This window comes from Stenella coeruleoalba (assembly GCF_951394435.1).
Source record: "Stenella coeruleoalba genome assembly, chromosome: 6".
In the NCBI taxonomy this organism is placed as follows: domain Eukaryota; kingdom Metazoa; phylum Chordata; class Mammalia; order Artiodactyla; family Delphinidae; genus Stenella; species Stenella coeruleoalba.
Window position 1 is genome coordinate 50,526,214 of NC_137151.1, and position 23,920 is coordinate 50,550,133.

Sequence of the window (23,920 nt, forward strand, 5' to 3'; positions counted from 1 at the left end):
CTATATGTGGTCTACAAGAGACCTACTTCAGACCTAGGGACACATACAGACTGAAAGTGAGGGGATGGAAAAAGATATTCCATGCCAATGGAAATCAGAAGAAAGCTGGAGTAGCAATTCTCATATCAGACAAAGTAGACTTTAAAGTAAAGACTATTACAACAGACAAAGAAGGACACTACATAATGATCAAGGGATCAATCCAAGAAGATGATATAACAATTGTAAATATTTATGCACCCAACACACTAGCACCTCAATACATAAGGCAAATGCTAACAGCCATAAAAGGGGAAATCGAGAGTAACACAATAATAGTAGGGACTTTAACACCCCACTTTCACCAATGGACAGATCATTCAAAATGAAAATAAATAAGGAAACACAAGCTTTAAATGACACATTAAACAAGACGGACTTAATTGATATTTATAGGACATTCCATCCCAAAACAACAGAATGCATTTTCTTAAGTGCTCATGGAACATTGTCCAGGATAGATCATATCTTGGGTCACAAATCAAGACTTGGTAAATTTAAGAAAATTGAAACCATATCAAGTATCCTTTCCGACCACAACGCTATGAGGCTAGATATCAATTACAGGAAAAAATCTGTAAAAAATACAAACACATGGAGGCTAAACAATATGCTACGAAATAATCAAGAGATCACTGAAGAAATCAAAGAGGAAATCAAAAAATACCTAGAAACAAATGACAATGAAAACACGACGACCGAAAACCTATGGGATGCAGCAAAAGCAGTTCTAACAGGGAAGTTTATAGCAATACAATTCTATCTCAAGAAACAAGAAAAATCTCAAAAAACTTAACCTTGCACCTAAAGCAATTAGAGAAAGAAGAACAAAAAAACCCCAAAGTTAGCAGAAGGAAAGAAATCATAAAGATCAGATCAGAAATAAATGAAAAAGAAATGAAGGAAACGATAGCAAAGATCAATAAAACTAAAAGCTGGTTCTTTGAGAAGGTAAACAAAACTGATAAACCTTCAGCAAACTCATCAAGAAAAAAAGGGAGAAGACTCACATCAACAGAATTAGAAATGAAAAAGAAGTAACAACTGACCCTGAAGAAATACAAAGGATCATGAGGGATTACTACAAGCAACTATATGCCAATAAAATGGACAACCTGGAAGAAATGGACAAATTCTTAGAAAAGCACAACCTTCCGAGACTGAACCAGGAAGAAATAGAAAATATAAACAGACCAATCACAAGCACTGAAATTGAAACGGTGATTAAAAATCTTCCAACAAACAAAAGCCCAGGACCAGATGGCTTCACAGGCGAATTCTATCAAACATTTAGAGAAGAGCTAACACCTATCCCTCTCAAACTCTTCCAAAATATAGCAGAGGGAAGAACACTCCCAAACTCATTCTATGAGGCCACCATCACCCTGATACCATAACCAGACAAAGATGTCCCCCAAAAAGAAAACTACAGGCCAGTATCACTGATGAACATCGATGCAAAAATCCTCAACAAAATAGTAGCAAACAGGATCCAACAACATATTAAAAGTCTCATACACCATGATCAAGTCGGGTTTATCCAAGGAATGCAAGGATTCTTCAATATATGCAAATCAATCAATGTGATATACCATATTAACACACTGAAGGATAAAAACCATATGATCATCTCAATAGATGCAGAAAAAGCTTTTGACAAAATTCAACACCCATTTATGATAAAAACTCGCCAGAAAGTAGGCCTAGAGGGAACCTACCTCAACATAATAAAGGTCATATATGACAAACCCACAGCCAACATTGTTCTCAATGGTGAAAAACTGAAACCATTTCCTCTAAGATCAGGAGCAAGACAATGTTGCCCCCTCTCACCACTGTTCAACATAGTTTTGGAGGTTGGAGCCACAGCAGTCAGAGAAGAAAAAGAAATAAAAGGAATCCATATTGGAAAAGAAGAAGTAAAACTGTCACAGTTTGCAGATGACATGGTACTATATACATAGAGAATCCTAAAGATGCTACCAGAAAACTACTAGAGCTAATCATGAACTTGGTGAAGTAGCAGGATACAAAATTAACACACAGAAATCTCTTGCATTTCTATACACTAATGACAAAATCTGAAAGAGAAATTAGGAAATACTCCTGTTTACCACTGCAACCAAAAGAATAAAATACCTAGGAATAAACCTACCTAAGGAGACAAAAGACCTGTATGCAGAAAACTATAAGACACTAATGAAAGAAATTAAAGACGATACAAACAGATGGAGAGATATACCATGTTCTTGGATTGGAAGAATCAACATTGTGAAAATGACTATACTACCCAAAGCAATCTACAGATTCAGTGCAATCCCTATCAAACTACCAATGGCATTTTTCACAGAACTAGAACAAAATATTTCACAATTTGTATGGAAACACAAAAGACCCCGAATAGTGAAAACAATCTTGAGAAAGGAAAATGGAGCTGGAGGAATCAGGCTCCCTGACTTCAGACTATACTACAAAGCTACAGTAATCAAGACAGTATGGTACTGGCACAGAAACAGAAATATAGGTCAATGGAACAGGATAGAAAGCCCAGACATAAACCCATGCACATCTGGTCACCTTATCTTTGATAAAGGAGGCAAGAGTATACAGTGGAGAAAAGACAGCCTCTTCAATAAGTGGTGCTGGGAAAACTGGACAGCTACATGTAAAAGAATGAAATTAAAACAGTTCCTAACACCATACACAAAAATAAACTCAAAATGGATTAAAGACCTAAATATAAGGCCAGACACTATAAAACTCTTAGAGGCAAACATTGGCAGAACCCTCTATGCCATGTACCACAGCAAGATCCGTTTTGACCCACCTTCTAGAGAAATGGAAATAAAAACAAAAATAAACAAACGGGACCTAATGAAACTTCAAAGCTTTTGCACAGCAAAGGAAACTATAAACAAGACGAAAAGACAACCCTCAGAATAGGAGAAAATATTTGCAAATGAGGCAACTGACATAGGAGTAATCTCCAAAATTTACAAGCAGCTCATGCAGCTCAATATCAAAAAAACAAACAAACCAATTCAAAAATGGGCAGAAGTCCTAAATAGACATTTCTCCAGAGAAGACATGCAGTTCGCCAACAAACACATGAAAGGATGCTCAGCATCACTAATCATTAGGGAAATGCAAATCAAAACCACAATGAGGCATCACCTCACACCGGTCACAATGGCCATCATCAAAAAATCTACAAGCAATAAATGCTGGAGAGGGTGTGGAGAAAAGGGAACCCTCTTGCACTGTTGGTGGGAATGTAAATTGATACAGCCACTGTGGAGAACATTATGGAGGTTCCTTAAAAAACTAAAAAGAGAACTACCATATGACCCAGCAATCCCACTACTGGGCATATACCCTGAGAAAACCATAATTCAAAAAGAGTCATGTACCACAGTGTTCATTGCAGCTCTATTTACAATAGCCAGGACATGGAAGCAACTTAAGTATCCATTGAGAGATGAATGGATAAAAAAGATGTGGCACACATATACAGTGGACTATTACTCAGACATAAAAAGAAAGGAAATTGACTTATCTGTAGTGAGGTGGATAGACCTAGAGCCTGTCACACAGAGTGAAAAAAGTCAGAAAGAGAAAAACAAATACCGTATGCTAACACATATATATGGAATCTAAGAAAAAAATGGTACTGATGAATATAGGGGCAGGACAGGAATAAAGATGCAGACATAGAGAATGGACTTGAGGACACGGGGAGGGGGAAGGGTAAGCTGGGATGAAGTGAGAGAGTAGCATTGACATATATACACTACTAAATGTAAAATAGCTAGCTAGTGGGAAGCAGCTGCATAGCACAGGGAGATCAGCTCAGTGTTTTGTGACCACCTAGAGTGTGGGATAGGGAGGGTGGGAGGGAGGTGCAAGAGGGAGGAGATATGGGGTATATGTATATGTATAGCTGATTCACTTTGTTATACAGCAGAAACTAACACACCATTTAAAGCAATTATACTCCAATAAAGATGTTTAAAAAAATAAAAACTCTATCTAAAGCAAGATGAGAACACTTATTATAGTGTAATGAGAAGAACAAGGATTAGAGAGTCAGAGAACTTGAGCTTTAATCCTTGATTGGGGTGGCGGTGTGTTGGTGTGTAATGTGTATGTGTGTGTGTGTGAGATTTAAGGCAAGTCATTTACACTCTGAGCCTCAGTTTCCTCATCTATAAAATGGAGTTTAACATCTACTTGGCAGATAGGGAAGCTTGAGTAAGTTAAGAGGCCTAAAGAATATGCTAAACTGTAAAGTGTTAGTGAAAGATAAGTTAATAATCTTTGAGAGACAAGAAGTGCTGCCCCAGATGAAAGGGTAATTGTGCTCCTGGGCTTGTATAAATTAAGTCGCTTTTAGCAATGAGAAGTTTTCTGTTCGTTACCAGACAAATTGAATTCCTAACACTCTAATTTATTAAACTGTTTGCAAATGACACAGATGCTTCATGAAGATTTTAAGGTCTGTTCTCCCCTCTCTTTCCTCCCACTCTTCTTTCCGTGCAGTTTGTCAGCATAGTGTTCTGAATGTTAAGAAATGGCTTTGGGCTTGGTTCTTTGAATGTTTTTGGAGAACAATTGAAACCCTCAGAGCCATTTTTATTTCTCATCCAGAAACATTTCATGAAGAAAGTTTGGTCACACAAAGATATAAATGGCAAGAGGTCAGAGTGGTGGTGATGTTGTATGATTAGATATTTTGAAAGAAATTTGTATTTTTAAAGCTCTTTCAGATGGCTTATGCATCCCTATTGACAAATCAGCATGATTTATCCCTAAGAACAATATTTCTGTATAACCTAACTCAAGTTAGGGGCTTAATCTAATTAAGCTACGCTTACAAGTGATGTTGGACAAGGAGGTAACTAGTTATTGAAAATAGCACGTGGGGTATGAAGCGGTCCCAGAAGTGAGGATGATGGAAATCTGCCAGCCAGGGCAATTTTGGGTTTCAGTGAAAAATCTAAAATTCTAATACTTAGAGGAAAAAATTATTAATTTAAATAAGTAAAATGCCAATAATCCATCCAGAGTTCTTCAAAATAAATGTGTTTTGGCAAGGTGCTGGAATTCTCCAGTGTATTCCCCCAAATGTTTCTGTTGTCCGAATGGCCATGTTGAAGACAGACAGACTGAAAAGGTTTGGTGTGCCGGGTGCTGGATTCATAACTCAAACAGTAGCTCCTTTTGAGATGAGACAAGCAGCCCCCAAGTTTTAGGAAAATCGTTGGGGCTTTGTATTTTTCCTACATAAGAGTTTCACTTGAATCCCTGGAGGTAGGTGCAGTTTTTGGAGAAGTAGCTACGATGTATGATGTGTTTTAAAGCATCAGTTTTCTTCATTTTCTGTTTCTTGGAAATATGTTAGTAAGTTACTCAAACACATGAAGAAAAAATGCCTAAAACACAACAGCAAATGCTAAGCACATTTGAAAAAGTGTGAGTTTATTAAATTTAGACCTTGTTCATAATTTCAAGGGATTAATTATAAGGAAATTAATCAAGTCAGCAGGACCAGCAAATGTGTCTATTTGAGAAAGCCCCTCTGGGTGAACACAATCTTAAGTAAGAAACAGAGAAAGCTATATTTATGACTGTCAAAAATGGGATTTTAGGGCTTACCTGGTGGCGCAGTGGTTGAGAGTCTGCTTGCCGATGCAGGGGACACGGGTTCATGCCGCCGTCCAGAAAGATCCCACATGCCGCGGAGCGGCTGGGCCAGTGAGCCATGGCCGCTGAGCCTGCACGTCCGGAGCCCGTGCTCCATAGTGGGAGAGGCCACAACAGTGAGAGGCCTGTGTACCGCAAAAAAAAAAAAAGCGGGGGGGAGATTTTACTAATTGAGTGAATGTCAATATGTTATATATGCTAGTCAGCCAGATTTTGTTTTATTTATTTATGTATTTATTTTTTGCTGTACCATGTGCCCTGTGGGATCTTAGTTTCCTGACCAGGGATCGAACCCAGTCCCTCAGCAGTGGAAGCGTGGAGTCCTAACCACTGGACTGCCAGGGAATTCCTTAAATTTTGTTATTTTTAAAGGAATAAATACGGCTTTTATGGTGTGAAGACATTGCCTGCAAGAACAAACATTAGAAATCTCTCAGTAACTGTCCACAGATTTCAAATTTTAGGTCCTCAAGCAAGTGCTGCATTAGCCACAGTTAAAATTCATTGAGTTTCATATGTTAGGAACTTTATATTTAGAGGTAGGTAGTATTTGCTATAGTAGAATGGAGCACAGGGTGAGTTGTCTCTGTCATGGGATTTTTAAAAATCGGGGTAATTGGGGCTTCCCTGGTGGCGCAGTGGTTGAGAGTCCGCCTGCCAATGCAGGGGGCACGGGTTCGTGCCCTGGTCCGGGAAGATCCCACATGCCGCGGAGCGGCTGGGCCCGTGAGCCATGGCCGCTGGACATGCGCGTCCAGAGCCTGTGCTCCGCAACGGGAGAGGCCACAACAGTGAGAGGCCCGCATATGGCAAAAAAAATAAATAAATAAAATTTTTAAAAAGTATATATATATATATATATAAAAAAAAAAGTTGGGGTAATTGGATTGTATTATTAAAAAGCATTTTATTTATATGCCAATATATCTCTGGCATCAGCTGTTTTCATACACAAGGTTGGAAATAGTAACTGGTTTCTAGATAGCTTGTCAGTTCAGTTTTTTGGGAACTTTTTGTGATTATTTTAGCCCTCAGCTGGGCTATTGCTAAAACCCTGTGGCCATTGGATCCTATCTGATCCCTTAGTAAAGTGATAGTGTTTGTTTAAAAAAATTAGGACTTGGTACATAGACACAGTGATGGTGCCAGAGATGTCGAATATGCGTGAATCATTAATTAGAAATTACTTGTGGGATAGAAAATTGGGGGGAATAATTAGAAATAATAAGCTGATCTTTTTTTAAAACAGCTCTGTTGAGAGATAGTTTGTATACTATGAAATTTACCATGATCATTTTTAAATAAAGGGGAAGTATTGATAGGTGTCTCACTCTAAGCCAATTTCTTTTATTTTAGAGTAGTATTAAACAATAATAAAATATATATTTTTCACTAACAAGATCTTTTGATAATAGTAAGATGATCTTAAGCATTTCTAAATCTGTAAGTGAGCAAGGCTTGAGTGGACTGGGAAGAATGTTGTGGTTCCTTGTATTGGAGAAATACAAATTTATATGGGATAAACAAACACTTAACATACTGGCCAATTGTCAGTGTTGTGAAATACTAAAAAATTCCATTTTGGCATAAGCAATAATCAGGTTAAAAAGAATTACTAGGAAAATATCTTTTGAGTTGTATGCAGAAAAGTACCTGATAAGAATTGTCTTGATTTCATGACAAATCTTTTTTTCCTGTTGGAGCTGCTTTATGTAAACTTTTTAGGTGTATTAAATATAGTGTATATACAGGAAAGGTTGTGAAACTTAAGAATAGCATAATAAGTAAGGTAAAAGCAACATCTGTGTAACTACTTCTAGGGTCAGAAAAGAACACTGCCAGCCAGGATCAATCTGTATTTCCCTTCCCCCTCCTTGGTCCTTGACTATCATTTTAATGCAAATTTTCCCCACCTCTTGTGTGTGTGTGTGTGTGTGTGTGTGTGTGTGTGTGTGTGTGTGTGTGTGTGTGAATAAACCACCTATATTTGTGTCCCTAACAGTTAGTATTTAATTTTGCCTCTTTTGTGAAAGAAATCATTTGTTCTTTTTTGTCTCAACAATCCATCCACATAGAACCATGCAATACAGTGTGTTCTTTTTTATCAGAATGTCATATATCATTATATGACTATAATATAGTACTTACCATTCTATAGTGTGGGCCTTTGGATTTTGCCCAGCTTACTCATGCTTATTCTGCTTTGGACATTATGGTCTGTAAAACCTGATACACGTGGGCATGAGTTTCTCAAAGTGTGGTCCCTCCATCCACATTGTCAGCATGAAACTTGTTAGAAATGCAGATTCATGGGCCCCACCCCAGATCCACAGTCAAATATCACCTTGGCATATATGTGTTTATATATATATATATATATATATATATATGCTTATTTCAATGATTGTGCCTTTGTTCACAATACTTTGAAGTCTTCTGATTTGGAAACTGCCTTAGGAACACTTTAATGGTCACACACATGCACACAAATACACACTCACCGCAGTCTCTGAGCAATAGACTCATTTTTGAAACAAATTAGTTTTATCTAGTTTGAGACAAATTTTTGGTGTTTTCAAAGATAAAATAAATATTCAAAAGAAAAAGATTTGCCAGCACTGAAGATATTCAAAGAATATGCAATAGATGGAAGACCTGCTAAAAGAGGTCCCTGAACACAGGTTGGGCAGAACATTATTCTGAGAAAGAGAGCTGCAGAGCCCCACCGAGAAAGCAGGTCAGACTCTAGAGTTGGGCAAACATGGGTTTGAATCTACTTGTACCCCTGACTTGCTGCATCATCTTAGGAAAGAACTGATCTGCTCTGAGTTTCAGTTTCCTCGTAGGCAAAGAGGGAGGGGATAAGAACATCTACTGTAAAGATTCAAAACCAGTGACTCTTTGCAGGGCTATGGTCATGCGGCAGGTGCGTTTTGGCTTTGGGTCAGCAGTATAAATCTGTGTGAATATGGCTGACCGTCATGCCTTCAGAGCTTTCATGCTTTTACTTTACTTTCATGCTTCCTGCAGGAACGATTCCAGGTGAAGAACCCTCCCCATACTTATATTCAAAAGCTCAAAGGCTATCTGGATCCAGCTGTAACCCGGAAGGTAAGATGGATTTGTTTCCACTTTGTGTTGTTGCTTCCTCATTAGCAGGCAGAATCCTCCTGCCCTGGAGGAGACCTTCCTTCCTCTCCATTATAGCCTCTGCCAGAGCCTCTGTGAAAACAACCTTGGAGTTGTTGGAGCTGGACAACATGAGAAGACAAAGAAAAAGGCCATTCTGGCTTGAGAATGTGTTTAAAAGTACTTTCCTGAGTTGGGAGTCATGTACCTCTGATGGTTATTGAGTTGCTGCCATTTGCAGTTACACAGGGTGGTAGGTTCAGTCCAGAGGTGTTCAGGCCCCCAGAAAAACAGGCCTAGCAAAGGGAATACTTGTCTTTCATGCCTTGGTGCATTTCCAGAGACCTTGAAAAATCACTGGGGCTTTGTCATCCCAGCTGTGCACTCACATCCTGTGTTGATGCTTTTAGCGGCTTCCCCCGCCCCAGCCGTGCCCCTGGCCCCAAGAAGGTAAGGAGAGAATAGCTGATTCCATTCTCAGCGGACTCTCTCCTTTTACAAACAAGCCCTGCTTTGTGCAGCCACACAATTGGTTTAAACTGATGCCTTGTGGTAAAGCATGTAGCCTGGCACAGCCCTGGGGCCTGGATCAGTCCTGGGATGTCTCAGGGCAGAGCCGCCCTTGCTCAAGATGGATAAAGGGCTAGTCACCAGACAGCACTTGTTTTTCGGTTGACCTTCCACAGCTCCTGCTTTCAAGGCTGCCCTGGAAATATCTTGAGCTGAATTCCCTCTGTTGTTTCAGTGTGTGACTCATGAGAGCAGAAAGGCACAGTTTTCCTAGTTAGCTCCTATTTCCAGGGCTCTTGGCTCTGAGATATATTTTTTAAGCTCCTTTTTCTGCATCTTCTGCTTACATTCTAAACACTGTGCCCACCCCCTGCCGAAAGAAATCAAGTAAAGGAGAACAACTATTATTTCCTTTTGGACGTTTCCTGGCCCTTTGTCCTGTAGTTACTATGCAGACAAGCGGAAATAAAGTCTAGGAGTGATGATGCAAATGGGTTGTGGACCTTTGCTGTCGCCTAAGCGCCATATGTGACATAGCCTCCTCTTCTAAGAATGTATCTATCAAAGTATCCTAATACCCTCCTCATAACTACGGCACACACATTTCTTTTTTTAAAAGAGCTTCTGTCAGGCCTGCTAAGTGAGACAGCTGCTTAATTCTTAGTTTCTTTCTTGTCCCCCTCCCCAAGGATACAGCACCTTTCAATTTCATCACATTAGAGAGGGTTAAAGGAAGGCATACCCATATACATAAAACACAACCCAGAAAAAAAAAAAAAGACTATTTCTTTTGCACAGAGGCAGCAAGATTCTGTATGAGAAATATTGTCAGAAATCCCCCAGCTCGTAAACCTTCTGGCTGGACAGCCCAGACCCAGGATTAGGCACACTCGTCCCGAGCTGACTCTGGCAGAAATGCCGTATTCGTACACAAGACTGAGAGTATACTCAGTGTCCCAGCCCCTGACAGTTATCTCAACATTTGTCAAATTCTTTAAAAAAGGAAAATACGTAAACTCCTAGAGAGTGCTTCTTAGACTCCAGCCTCAAGCCCCATGGGGACGAAGATGGTTGGAGAGAAGAGGTGGATTCTTCCTGGCCAAGTCCCAGTTCTTCCTCGGAACAATTATTCCTGGGAATGTAAGATGAAAAACAACAACAAATCAGCTGCTCAGAAAGTGTTTTGCTTCCTCGCAAATAACTTCATAAAGAGGCCCAAGACAGAGGATGTCTGTCCGGGCTGACCTTCGTTCCTGAAATCTCTGCCCTACCCGAGTGTATTCACCTGAATGGCCGTGTTTGGCCTGAGCCTCACATTTCAAGATCAGTCATTCAGCTTTCAGAAAAAAATAAAATGGATGTTGGATCAACCATCCCTGCTTTAGTAAGAGTTCTGTCAGGAGCTGGCAGTAGGAAATGATCTGTTCCACTCACCATAACTGTCCTGCTTAAAGCCTGGAAAAAAGGAGATTTTGCTTGGAGAAAGGCATGGCTTGCAGTTAAAATGAGTTTACGATTCTCAGCTGAATTAGAGTCAGGGAGAAAGAGATTTCCAATCAGCCTTTCCATTTTAGCCAGACAGTCTAAGCTGAGCAGTTTACCCTTAACTGCATCTGGAGTCCTCAAGCACTTCATTCATTAATCTTTTGTTCACATTGAATTGAAGATACTTAATTTGCTGTCTTCTAAAAAATTTCTGAAGCATCTTCTATTTCGATTTTCTTCTAAGTAGTTTTAAGTGAAACCCTGTAGGGCAGGGAAGGAAGAGCCTAAATTAGATATCTCTCCAAACCAGTCTCCTTATTTAATACCAGGAGGCTCTCAGTCTGTGCTTTGGGGGGATGTGCTCATGTCTGGCATAGGGAGAGGCGACAGGCCATGAAGAAAGGAGTCTGGTCCTCTGTGGGCCCTGCAGTTGTGAAAGAAACCCTATTATACAGGTCTCCAGGGCTCAGCTGTCTCCGTGGGCTCCTCCCTGGGCCTGCCGTGTACAGAGAGGGCTGGGGGAAGGGTGAACGCTGCTAAGAAGTGGTACCCGGCTCTTGTTTGCTGGTTCCCACAGTCGCACGATTTCCCTTTGAAGTGTTTTAAAGCATTCTGGGTGCGTTGTACAAGTGCAGAGTGTTGGCAGCCCTTGTTTATGTGTTAGGGAAGTGGATGCCAAGATTTCTCTGCGGTCCAAAGTCCACCAGCTGAAATTCAAACGGTTGCCAAGAGAATAGAATACAGGGCGAAGTCAGTTTAGTTCTACCTCAGTTTTCCTGCGGTTGCAAAAGTGTAGTGCCTCGTAGCAAATGCCTAATAACTGTTATCTGCTATTGTTGTCGCCTCTCTTATCTCAGTATTTTGAGTTATTTTGTTTTGATACATGCCTCTTAGTCCTTCTGCAGATCCTCTTTCACACTGTTAGGTCCTCCGTGCTACACTGGGTGCCCTTGTAGCTCACAGTGTATGTGAGGGATGACCTTGCCCTGAGGAAGCATAAGGCTCAGTTAGGGAACCAGCACAGGCGGCAGGAAACGAATCAGAACTATGCATAATGCATAGCTAGGAATGCTGAGTCGTTTCCTAAAGGCCACATGTGCAGACAGCCCAAGACTTGTGACTCTGACATGGGACTGGCCCCTCTGGAGCATCCAGCACACCTGGAAATGGTTTCCTCAGCTGTGCGGCCATAGACCCTACCTCATTGGCAGTCCTCATTGCCGGAAGGCTCTCTAGGAAGCACTGGGCTTGGATGTCCCTCCAACCTATGGATGACTCTTTGTTGTTTCTTAAGCCTTTCTTGACAAAAGAGGGGGTGGCTCTCTTTTTTCATGGCATCAGGGATGCTTTTATTTCACATATTGTGGATGCTACACACCTGAGAAGGTCTTTGGGTGCTTCAGGAGTGGCAGTCGGGGAAACTGAGACTTTTTGCTCTGGTGAGAAGCAGCTGGTGGAGAAGTAAAGGGTCTTCAGAAGGGAAGAGGGTAGCAGGAACCCGTCAGTGTTGAGCAGGGGTCCAGTCTTCCCTGGGGCACCCGGGCCTGCCTGTGGCAGGGCTCTCCTTTCCCCACATCCCGGAATCCTCCTTTCTAACCTTCCTCCTGTCCTTCCTGTCCTTGGATGCCTTTGTCTTTGGAGCTGGATGACCCTGTTCCTTCTGCAGTCATGGGAGCAGAGGAGAAGGATCCCTAATATCCTGAGCCAGGATTCTCAAAGGCTTTTCCTGAAAACAGTGTAACCTGAAGGTGGTTTGGGTCTCTAGCACAGAGAGCATAGGACGCCTCTCAGAAGGCATTGCGCATCAAATGGCCTTCTTCCAGACTGGCCTAAGACTTGAGTGACTGTAAAGAAATATTTTTGTAGGAAATTGTGTTCCAAAGAACTCACGTGCAGTGCAACCCAGTGATCCCTTGGAGATTATTTGGAGTCGAGAGGATAGAGAAATGAGTACATTTACTATCAGAGGAGGATTCATTGGGGCAAGGGAGACCTGAGGGAGTTCTGGAAGGACACGTGGCATTTTGATAGGCAGGGGAATGAGGAAGGACATTCCTCAAGTAGAAGGGAGGTGTCTAGAGGAGGGACCTTCCATGTGAGGTCATGCAGAAGAGAACAAGCATAGTAGGTATGACACTGCCACCTTAGGCCTGCTTGCAAGTTTGGCTCTTGGTTGGCAACTGGGGACCTGGATTTCGGGAGAGTTCCCAGAATTCCCTGTTAATAATGACTCACTGTGCCCAAACTGTTGATGCCAACTACATGGTTTATGCGGAATGCCGGTTTTCCTTTTGGGAGGCTGCACTTTTGGTATGTGCTAGGCAGAGAGTGCTCAAGTGATGAGCCAGTAAAAACCCCAGCCACTAAGTGTCTAATGAGCTTCCCTGGTTGACAGCATTTCACGAATATTGTCATTTATGACTCCTGTGGGTGAATCCTCTTGGAAGCTTGTATCTGGTGTCCTCTGGACTTCACCCCACGCACCTTTTCCCTTAGCTGATTACACCTTGCATCTTTTTGATGTAATAAATCCTAGCGGCAAGAACAACTGTATGCTGAGTCCTGTGAGCCCTAGCGTATCATTGAAACGGGTGATTTTAGGGACCCCAGCCTAGGTATGTCAGTGAGTATTGTTGTATTGTGGGGTAGGGAAAAAAATAAGCTACTTACTCAGAGACACTTAGTATATGAAATAAGTCATTTTCCCCAGTCCTTTCACTTAAGCTGACTGTTACGATGAGAAAAATTTGTGTGCTTTGCAAAAAGAAATGTGTGAGAAGCCCCCTTTAGAAGCAGAGATATTTTCATATTCTGTTAAACTTATTACAAGTAAGCTGCAGTTATAGCACTTGCTAAAATATGTTTTGTGAGAGTATGTGTTCTTGAATTATAGAAATTCAGACGGCGTGTTCAAGAGTCCACACAAGTGCTAAGAGAACTGGAAATTTCTTTAAGAACCAACCATATTGGGTAAGTGTGCCCACTGAACATTTTAGCTCTAAAGCTTTTGGACACTTTACAAAGTGACTGAATCATATCCAAAGAATTAAGCTTCCTTGCTGTTCGTTATAAGTTGAGACTGAGGTTTAGATGGATGGAACCTTTGTTTTTGTTCTTGAATTGCTCACTGTGCAAGAATCAGAAGCAGGACAGACAGTCCTTGATTTGGGATGTTCATACTAATTGTAAAGTTCTCTGCTTGCCTGCAGTGATGGTGTGTGTATAGTGATTCCCTGGGAAGTCAGGAACCCCCAAGTCATGTAGACTGAGATCCTGGAAGGTCTTGAAGCCTTCCCTGGAGGTCTTTGACCTGGTTACTTGAAGCTGCTTCATTCTTTTCTCAATTCCCTGGCCAGAAGGGGACAGAAGCTGGAGTGGTGTCACTTGACATACCCCCTTGCATTTAGATACTTCATTCTGAGTCTCTTCTTCCTACATCCCCAAATTTCAGGACCATGAAATTTAAATCCACACTGGAAAGTAAAGTTTGGGGAATCTCTGCACTAAGCATTTCGAAGAGTTTTTCATACAACAGCATGGTTGCTTTGCCTCAAGCCAAGTACAACTTCATTACACACTCCCTCCCTCCTGAGATAATCAGAATTGTACAGTACCTTCAAATAAGATGGTTTCTCTCTAAGGCAGAATGATGTCAGTATTTTATTATATAGCTTCAATTCTTCCTAAAGTACCTGTTTAACATCTGGCAATCATTTAACCCCTCTGGATTTTGATTCTTTGAGATTTGCAAGGGAAAGACTGTAGACTTTAGATCTTTTAGAATTTTCCCCTGTGATAGGTCTATTGGAAATGAAGTTTTACATATATATCACATTTTTGTTTTTCAGCGTCTTTGTAAAATAATTACCTAAGTAGCAGTTTACTTCTACTTCTGAGTATGTTTGGTATAAGCCATTCAAATGGTTATTTTCTGCAGTTATTTCAGAATAAGCTTTTTTAAGTCATAGAAATGCAAGGTTAATTTATAGCTCCATAGCCTGAGTGAGAATATTCATTTCCTTAAGGATAATTTCACATGTTTGGCACCTTGAGAATGAAATATTTGGAAGATGAACTGATTCTAACCTAAGGTTGATAATCACTCTTGTCCCAGAAAATGGGCTATAGAACAGTGGATCAGAGTGTCATGAAAATAGAAGTGGAAGAGAAGTTTAGGATTGCCTAGACCCTCGTTTTACAAATTAAAAGAATTAAGGACCAGAGAAGGTTAGAGACTTCCACAAAGTCTACAGCTGTAGAGCCAGCCAGACGTTTTGTTCAAAATGCGATGTTCTTTTTCTTATCTAGCCTAATCTGGCAGCTCTTTCCTTGAAAGGAAATAAGATAATCGGGACTCTGGGATCAAAACAACGAGGCTTGCCTATTGGGGGGTGAAAGTGTTGGTGATTTAATATAGCTGGGCATCCAAAGCTTAGGAAATTCAAATACTTTCCAATATTTGTGGATCAGGAGCTAGATTCCGTTTGGTAGCGTCCAACCCCGTACTGTTGGCACTTCTTCTTGACTGAAAATGGTGGCATGAGCTGCAGCCAGGATTTCTACAAACTGTCAGAAAGCATTTCTTTAAGCATTGCTGAAATAATGTGAAATTGACCATCAAATACCAAGGCAAGACGATCATTTCCAATATAAAGTTGGCTGAGTAGAAGAGGTCTGGTTGGGTGGAAGCCAGTGCAAATCTGCAAGCAGTTGGAGTGGTTTGTTGTTTAGGATACTCGAGGCATGTTGAAAGATTCTTGCATTTCTTTCATCTTCACCAGCTGAAGTTTCCCCTTGTCTACTATCTATGTGAGACACTTGGAAAGCGTTGGCTTTAGCAGCCCAAAAGTTCATGGAAGTGCATTGTCTGATTGTCTGAAACCAATTATTGGCATAACCTTATACGGAGTGAAAACACACACCAGGATTTTGACCTGATTTGCTTGTCCTGAAAACCCAAACCTGAACGGGACTTTTCTTGATGGAAACTAACTGGCTTGACCGTATTTGATTGGGAAAACTTCTGAAGGATTACTAAATAATGTGAAAGTAATCAATTAGTACAGTGAGGAATTCTGGGAATGCAAGGTGCTGCATAGGGAATCCTTAGATTTTTATTGCACTCTTTGGGGTACTATATTAGAAAGGTAATTGGGTGCCCATTTTCCTTAGGGAAAGAGAGATCTTGGCTCATATTTTTGCCATGCCCCCTTATCAGTTATTTGACTTAAGTAAGTTACATAAACTCTCTGTATTTATCATGTGACCTAAGTTAACTTCTCATCTATAAAATGAGGATAATAATACTTATCTAATAGGAATGTTGTAAGGATTAAATGAGATAACTTATGAAAGACCTAATATAGGGTTTAATACATAGTAATTACTCTCAATATATGGTAGCTGTTATTTGTTGTTATGCTTGTTGAAAATAATATTAAATGTAATAATTATCGGACAGTGTTGTGTAATATATCCCTAAGGAAATCCATGCAGAGAATGTTACCTTCTCTGTCTAAAAGGACCTTGTTACCTAGGAGTTTATGATTTTCAGAAATTAAAAGGAAGAATTACATTTAAAATCTACTTCTCTTTAAAAAAATTATTTTTGGCATATGCTTGCATTCCAAGGTTAAAATCTGGGGCTTTGCTGAAGCAACATTCCAAGCTACAGCTTTGTCAAGCAAAAGGGTCAGCCTAAAACTATAAATGGAACAGTCTCGTGAGAAAGATAATTAATTTTGGGGGGGAGCCAAATTGAAATAAGGATTGGACTAGAAATAATCTCATTCACTTACTCTTAGGAACTATAACAGTCGAGGAGAATTGGATTATGACTAATCGAAGCCCTTGCAATGACTTGAAATACCCTTGAAGGGAGCTGAGCACTATTAGAGCACATTGACTTGGCTGTGCTCTACTGGGAGACGGGCGTTGGGATGTCTTGGATATGGGGTGGTAAGATTCCAGAGGTGCTGGCGGTTGGGATAGATTGGCGGATGTTAGTCCATGAAACTGAGGTGTAGGCTCACTCTCCTTGCAGGTAGGTCATTTGAGTAAAACTGCCTATTACGATGGAAAATTACTTTTCATCCTGAGTGCAAGGTCATAGACGTCCTGAAAGGTGCTTGCTTGACTGTATCTCGGTGGGGGAGATGAGAAGAATGGGCGTGAGGTGACAGGCAGGAGGTGCAAGTTGGCAAGGAGAGGAGGAGATCTGTAGAAGGAGGAAGATGCTGGGGAATGTGCAGTGAGTGTCTTCTCTGGGGTTTAACACGTATATGTGGGCCTCAAGCTACCCTACGATTAATTCATCCTTAGATGGTGCTTTTTGGAAGTCCTCAAGATCATAATCATTTAGTCATTGCTTAAGCACTGTATTTGTTACTAAGCACGGTATTTGGTAAGTTAAATGTATTATTTCTCACAGAAATCTTTTTATTATTGCCCTTTTCCTCTGAACCTCCGTTTTACAGATGAGGAAACTGAGAGTCCGCAATTAAGTATCTTGCTCAAGTCTACACAATTGAGAAGCACTGAGGTTTGGACCTAGAGATGTCCAAATCTAAAGCCTGTTATCTAAACCAGCAGTTCTTAAATTTTTTGATTTCAGGACTCCTTTACTGTCTTAAATTATTTTGAGCCCCAGTAAGTTTTTATGTGGGTTTTAGCTATTAATGTTACCATATTGGAAATTTAAACTAAGAAATTTTAGATATGCTTATTTAATAAAATTTAATATTTATTTAACAATAAATATTTAATGTAAATATATAAATATAAAATAATAAACATAATATAGCACAAATAACATATTTCATGAAAAATAACTATTTTCCAAAGCAAAAAAAATTTAGTGACAAGGGTGGCTTTGATTTACACGTTTACAAATCTTTTTACTGTCTCACTAATAGAAGGCAGCTGGATTCTCACATCTTTGTCTGCATTCAATTTGTTATGATGTGTTTTGGTTGATGTATAGGAAGAAAACCTGGCCTTACACAGATACACACTTGGAAAAATGAAGAGTTTTTAAGTAACCATTTCAGACAATTGTGGCTATTTTTTGGTATCACACCCAAATTTAAAGGTGTAATTTCTTAACTTTAGTTGCAATGTATTGATAGAATCTGAAACCGAATCAGTGAGCTTTTGTGTTCTGTTATGTCGATACTAAAATCCATTGTGCTGTCTTTCACTTTGAATGGGTATTTCTACCCATGAATACTTTCTAACATCATGAAAAAATCATTTGAAATATATTGTTTCACTGAGTTATCCTGATCTTTCAAACATCAACACATTTTATTCTACAATATAAAATCATATTTGTTAATAGTCACCAGTGTCATCAGAATTTACTTTAGGTATTGGGAAGCTGTCAGACTCATGGTGGTAAATATAAGTGTTCCAGAATTCTAATTTTTTTGTTTGTAAGATCAGATTTTATCATTGACAAAAAATATTGTCAGTTCTTTTCCTGAAAATGACAGGCTCACTTCATTCACTTTTGAGAATATCTGCCAAATACCCAAGAGAGAATAACCACAATGTGTCTGTCATTGGACATGCCATGTAGAAAATGGCTGGGTCAGTTTGCAGCTCCAGCAATTGCACCAGTGTTTTTCCTCAAGACGGCCATGGTGCTTGGGCAGGCAGCAGAATTGCTATATGTGGGCTTTCCATTTTGTCACACAGAGAATTAAAAAGACATATATTCAAGGAGCAAGCTTTAATAAAGTCAGTAATTTTTAGCACTTCACTAAGGACAGGTTTAAGTGAAGCTGACTTTTTTTCCCTTTCTGAGTGCTTGGGGTGAAGAATAAAGTAAAAAGGTGTATTGTTTGGTGGTAGCAGTTTCATTCACATTTATTTTGTACCATCAGTGCAAGTGTCAGCACAGTGACAAAAGCGACTACTTAATATTTGTATGAAAATAGGTTTAACTTCACAGACCCCTGAGAGGGTTTCAGGGACCCCTGGTGGTCCATGGGCTATATTTTGAGAACCAGTTTGAGATGCTGTCTCACAAAATAGATTTGGTAGCTGATGATGAATCTGGGTGATGTTTACCTTCTATCTCTCGCTTCTTGTGATTTTTTTTTCATGATTTGTCAGCAACTGCAGTTCCTACCGGATGCCTGTAGTATCTCTCTAAAGGAAACTGGCAGAGGGAATTCACCATCTGTCCATTCATCTTGTGTGTCTCGGGTCTGTTTTGTTGTTTGATCTTAGAAATTTAAAGCCAGTAATGTCCTTTGAGACTTTATTTTCTAGATGAAAACAATGAGGTTCTGAGATTTGGGAGGCAGAGAGAAAACAATAGCAATTTGGACACAAAGCTTTGACCTGTCTACAGTAAAACAGTAACTCTTGGCACTTGCATTTAGAGCCCTTCCTTGAATAAGTTTTTTTTTTCCCAGAGCTATTTCTCATTATCACTGTGCCTCCCAGTTCCTAAGCAGTTGATTTGGAATTTGCGTAAATTCAAATTTACAACATATGGTAATTACATCGAATCTGTGAGGTACTCAGTAAGTGATGCGTGCTGTCAGAGTCAGAAATAATTCTACTTTCCAAAACTTGTAATCACCCAATTTGAAACTGTTTGCATATTGGCACTATATTAAAGCGTGTGTAGCATGCGCAGAGGTGAAAATGGAAATTTACTATGGGAACCCTCCATTTATGATATGTCATGATCATGTACATAAATGTGCAGAATGGGGCATCCATTTTTTTATGCCTTTAGATTAAAGATACTGCTTGGAAAGTTGCCCTTTTTTCATCTCTACCTATTTGATTTCCACAGAAGTTCACTCTCGCCTCTGTTTTCTCCTATACAGAATATCATAAGTGAAGAAGGGATAGGGATTGAGAGGACAAGAAGAAAAGAGAAGGCTGTTCTTGTAATCCATAGCCTTTTTGCTGAGATGACTTTACTAACCTGATACCACTTGACAAAGGGGGTAAGGTAGTCAGCTGTGATGGATCTCTAGCTTATTCTTTCCTAAACCACCTGCAGGGGTTTGGGCCAGAACAGAGACCCAGGGAAGATCTCACAGCTTAGAAAAAGAGGTTAAAAATGAAATTAAACCTCTCAAAGGTAGGACGTGTTACACTGTCGCCGACTTTTTAGGAACGGAGCAGCTGGCTCCTGACTTTCACTTTGAAATTAATGAATGAATGAATTAATTTAAAAGTAAGGTTTTATTTATTTTATTTTTGGCTGTGTTGGGTCTTTGTTGCGGTGCGTGGGCTTCTCACTGCAATGGCTTCTCCTGTTGCGGAGCACAGGCTCTAGAGCGCAGGCTCAGTAGTTGTGGCGCACGGGCTTAGTTGCCCCGCGGCATGTGGCATATTCCCGGACCAGGGCTCGAACCCGTGTTCCCTGCATTGGCAGGCGGATTCTTAACCACTGCTCCACCAGGGAAGTCCTGAAATTTATTTTTAAAGCGCTTTCACTCAAAGTCAGCAAGTCAGGGCAGGGGCACTGATAAGGGTGCTAAATTGAAGTAAAAGCCAATTAATAGGTTTTATCACTGCATGAAAATATATGCATATTAGTACTTTGAGTCAAGAGAAATGTAGCTCTGACTGTATTTGGCTATTTCCTACCATTTCTTCCTTCCTTCCTTCCTCTTTTTTTTTTTAATATCCATGAGTCATTTGCCTTCTCTCCAGTTTGTGGCTAAACTAAGTGAGATGAAGGTGCTAGCAGGTCCTTAGGATGTCGTGGACCATCTCTACATTTTAGAGGCAGTGTCTGGAAAATCAACCAGAAGGAACTATAATGGCTGTTTTTCTCAACTCCTAAATTAGAGTGTTCTTATGGGTCACAGACAGAATATGTGAAACCAAGATTGCTCTGAAAAATCTGGACCGTGTGGTTTTGTGCAGCCACCAAGGAGGGCTAGTTTAAATTATGCAGTCAGAACCCATAGATCTGACCAATGGAGAGGCCTCAGAGAGGCTAAGAGGCTTGAATTTCAAGAGCACAGCTAGTCATCTGATTTGATAGTGAGTTCTAGCTTTCTTCAGTCTCCTACCAGTTTTAAAAGGGGAATTTTTTTTTTTTTTTTTTTTACCATTTCTAAGCTTTTAATTATCCGCACTTAAAAATGTCCAATGTCTTCTGAGACCTAGCCATATTGGGAGTAATTTAAAATAAATCAAATGAAAATAAGGATCTAGAAGTAGATGCTGTGAGAGCGTGTATGTGGTGGTGGTGAAATGAAACTTCAGCCTCTCCTAATAGCCATCCCCTTAGTTCTGGTCAGCTCTCATAACACAGCCACTTCGTGAGACCCAAAAGGTAGTGTTTTCTTTGCCAGTGTTTCCACTTTAGGTCTCTCTCTTTTTCTTTGCGGGGGGGCGGGGCACGCGGTTTGTGGGTTCTTAGTTCCCCGACCAGGGATTGAACCTGGGCCCTTGGCCGTGAGAACACGGCGTCCTAACCACTGGATGGCCAGGGAATTCCCTAGGTCTCTTTTAGATTAAATGTTATATACTTACACATGGCTGTGTTAAGTGCATACGTTTTGTCACAGCCTGCCTGAGGCACTTGGGGGAAGTACGAGGCAAGCTATCTACTTTTTCCACCTTACTGTCTTCTGGAACTGCCTGAAGACCTGAGGTTACATTATGCAGATGACAGGACTAGAAGAAAGGATGAGCTGGAGGATAAAACAAACAACCACCACAAAATCCCCCTAAAAACAAAATTTTAAAAATAGGCGTTCTGAATCCACCAGGTTTTTTTTCCTTCTTTTAAGACAGAAACCTCAAGGGACTGCTCATCCTTAAAGACACATGGTAGAATTGACCCACTGTTGTTCTAATAGCTGTCAAAACTGGTTTCCATAGGAGCCATCGTGTGCATAGCTGGTGGACCTTGTTGGCTTGGTATTCCTGGAGGAAGGCAACCACTTTGCATTGCTGTTGGCAGATGTACCCCAAGATCACTTCTGTGATAGAATAGCACAGCTTTTTACTTATTACTTCTTGGAGCTTCCAACCCAGTGAAGGCTTGATGGGGTATCACATGTTCTTTGAAGGTGGATGTCCTGGAGGAAATCTGTGACGTGCGGTAACAGGTGTTTATCCTCAGTACCTGACCACTCTGCTCCATCTTCTAGGCGTTGTTATGAACAAATAAAAATGTGTAAACATTCTCAGTGAACTGCGTTCAGATCCACCATTCAAATGCAAAGTGGTATCATTTTAAAATGAATTTTAAGAAGCATGGTATTTGTCACGCCTTGGCTTTGATGATGGTGTGTGGTGCCTGCGACTTTTTAAAAGGTTTTAACATTCATGGAAAAAATTAAGTAAGTCATTATACCTATTGAATTTCCAGAAGCCCATAAACACTGGTCTCTCATTGACTAGTTGAGTGTTTTCTACAGCTCAGTGTGCCAAGAAGGAGTTGAATGTGGATTTGGAATCCGGCCTGGATTTCAGTGGTTATGTTGTCATGTCCCTAGTCTGCCTGATTCCCCGTGCAGTCTTGGCTCCTTAAACAGGCAGGCTCCAGATCAATTATGGTGGAAGAGAAGGACAGTTAGCAAGTTCCTGTTTCAGAAAGTTCCTTACAGGTTATCGTCAGTCTCCTAAGCAGTAAAATACAAGGAAGAAACTCGTACACTTTTTGACCCCTCGTCGCTCATGCTGAAATATTATGGTTTTCTTAGTTGCCATATTTAAAAGCTCCTACCTCATGTGTTATAGTCTAGGCCTTACTCCATAGTTCCTTTCAGGCGGTGAATGTTTCTGGTGGAAAAAAACAAGTTTTCACTGTGTCCTTTTCATGGTAGAGCATGCGATGAACTTTGCCAATGATTTTTTTTTTTTTTTTGAACAGATGGGTCAGAGAGTTTCTGAATGAAGAAAATAAAGGTCTTGATGTTCTAGTAGAATATCTGTCATTTGCACAATACGCAGTAACGTAAGTAAAACTTGGCTTGTTTCCTTTAAAATTTTATGTGGTCACAGAAGTTGCATCTCAGTGGTAAAATTAGGTACCACACTGAGGGGAGACACCCAGAAGCAGATGTGGTAAGGTTTAAGGAGGTTTGTTTATATTCAAGTAACTAAAAGCAAATCTCATAATTGTTGTTAGAAATGCTTTTAAGGCAGAAATAAAACAGGGGAGTAAAACCACCCTTAGAGGAGTGCTTATTTCAAAAAGAAGTGCTTTCTTTAGTGCTCAAGTAATGTATATCCATATGGTAGAATACTCTAGCAATTATTGGAAGAGGTATATGATATATTGTTGAGTGAATAAAGCAAAGTACGGAGGAGTGACTCCCTTTTTATTTTAAAAAACAAACAAACTTGTATATGTATATTTGTAGGTGCTAGTAAATACAGAGAAAATGATTGCAGAAGTAGGTACCAAACACAGTGGGAGTGGAGGAAGTGGAGTCAGCAAGAGGTTTTCCCTTTTTAATTTATAGGTATTTGTATTGTTTTGACTTCCCCTTCATAGGGGGAAGGGGAAAAAATGGGGCAGAGCAGGAAAAAAATTTTACTTATTTCACCTTTCCTTTGTTGATTCATAAAGTTTTCTCATTTGCTAGGCTTCTGGAAAGATTTACAACAGGAATGAAAAGTGTACATTTGAATGAGACGTTCTCTTCTCCACATTTCCTCTTTAATCAAAAACTATTCCAGTCTCCACTGTCACACACACAGATTGAGGAAATAATACTGTATTCTTCTTAAAATTTTTATTTACTTTTTTTGGCTGTGATGGATCTTCATTGTTGCGCATGGACTTCTCACTGCCGTGGCTTCCCTTGCTGTGGAACACGGACTCTAGGCACGCAGGCTTCAGTAGTTGCAGCATGTGGGCTCTAGAGCGCATGGGCTTCAGTAGTTGCGGCACGTGGGCTCCGTGGTTGCGGCGCATGGACTGTAGGGTGCGCAGGCTCAGTAGTTGTGGCTCGCGGGCTCTAGAGCGCAGGCTTAGTAGTTGTAGCGCACGGGCTTAGTTGCTCTGCAGCATGTGGGATCTTCCCGGACCAGGGATTGAACCCATGTCCCCTGCATT

The 23,920-nt window shown here is 40.3% G+C and overlaps 1 protein-coding gene across 6 annotated transcripts in view; it reads left to right on the forward strand.

Annotated features, from left to right (window-relative positions):
- The window catches only part of FMNL2 (formin like 2), a 304,570-nt gene that overhangs the window by 191,172 nt on the left and 89,478 nt on the right, over positions 1–23,920 (forward strand). For all 6 annotated transcript variants that reach the window (XR_013828794.1, XM_079924756.1, XM_079924753.1 and 3 more), the window contains exons 3-5: positions 8,773–8,853; positions 13,760–13,836; positions 22,730–22,813. Coding sequence is in view for 5 of the 6 variants with exons in the window: in XM_079924756.1 (XP_079780882.1) it covers positions 8,773–8,853; positions 13,760–13,836; positions 22,730–22,813 (242 nt within the window). In the remaining variant the exon portion in view is untranslated. The remainder of the gene's footprint in view (positions 1–8,772; positions 8,854–13,759; positions 13,837–22,729; positions 22,814–23,920) is intronic.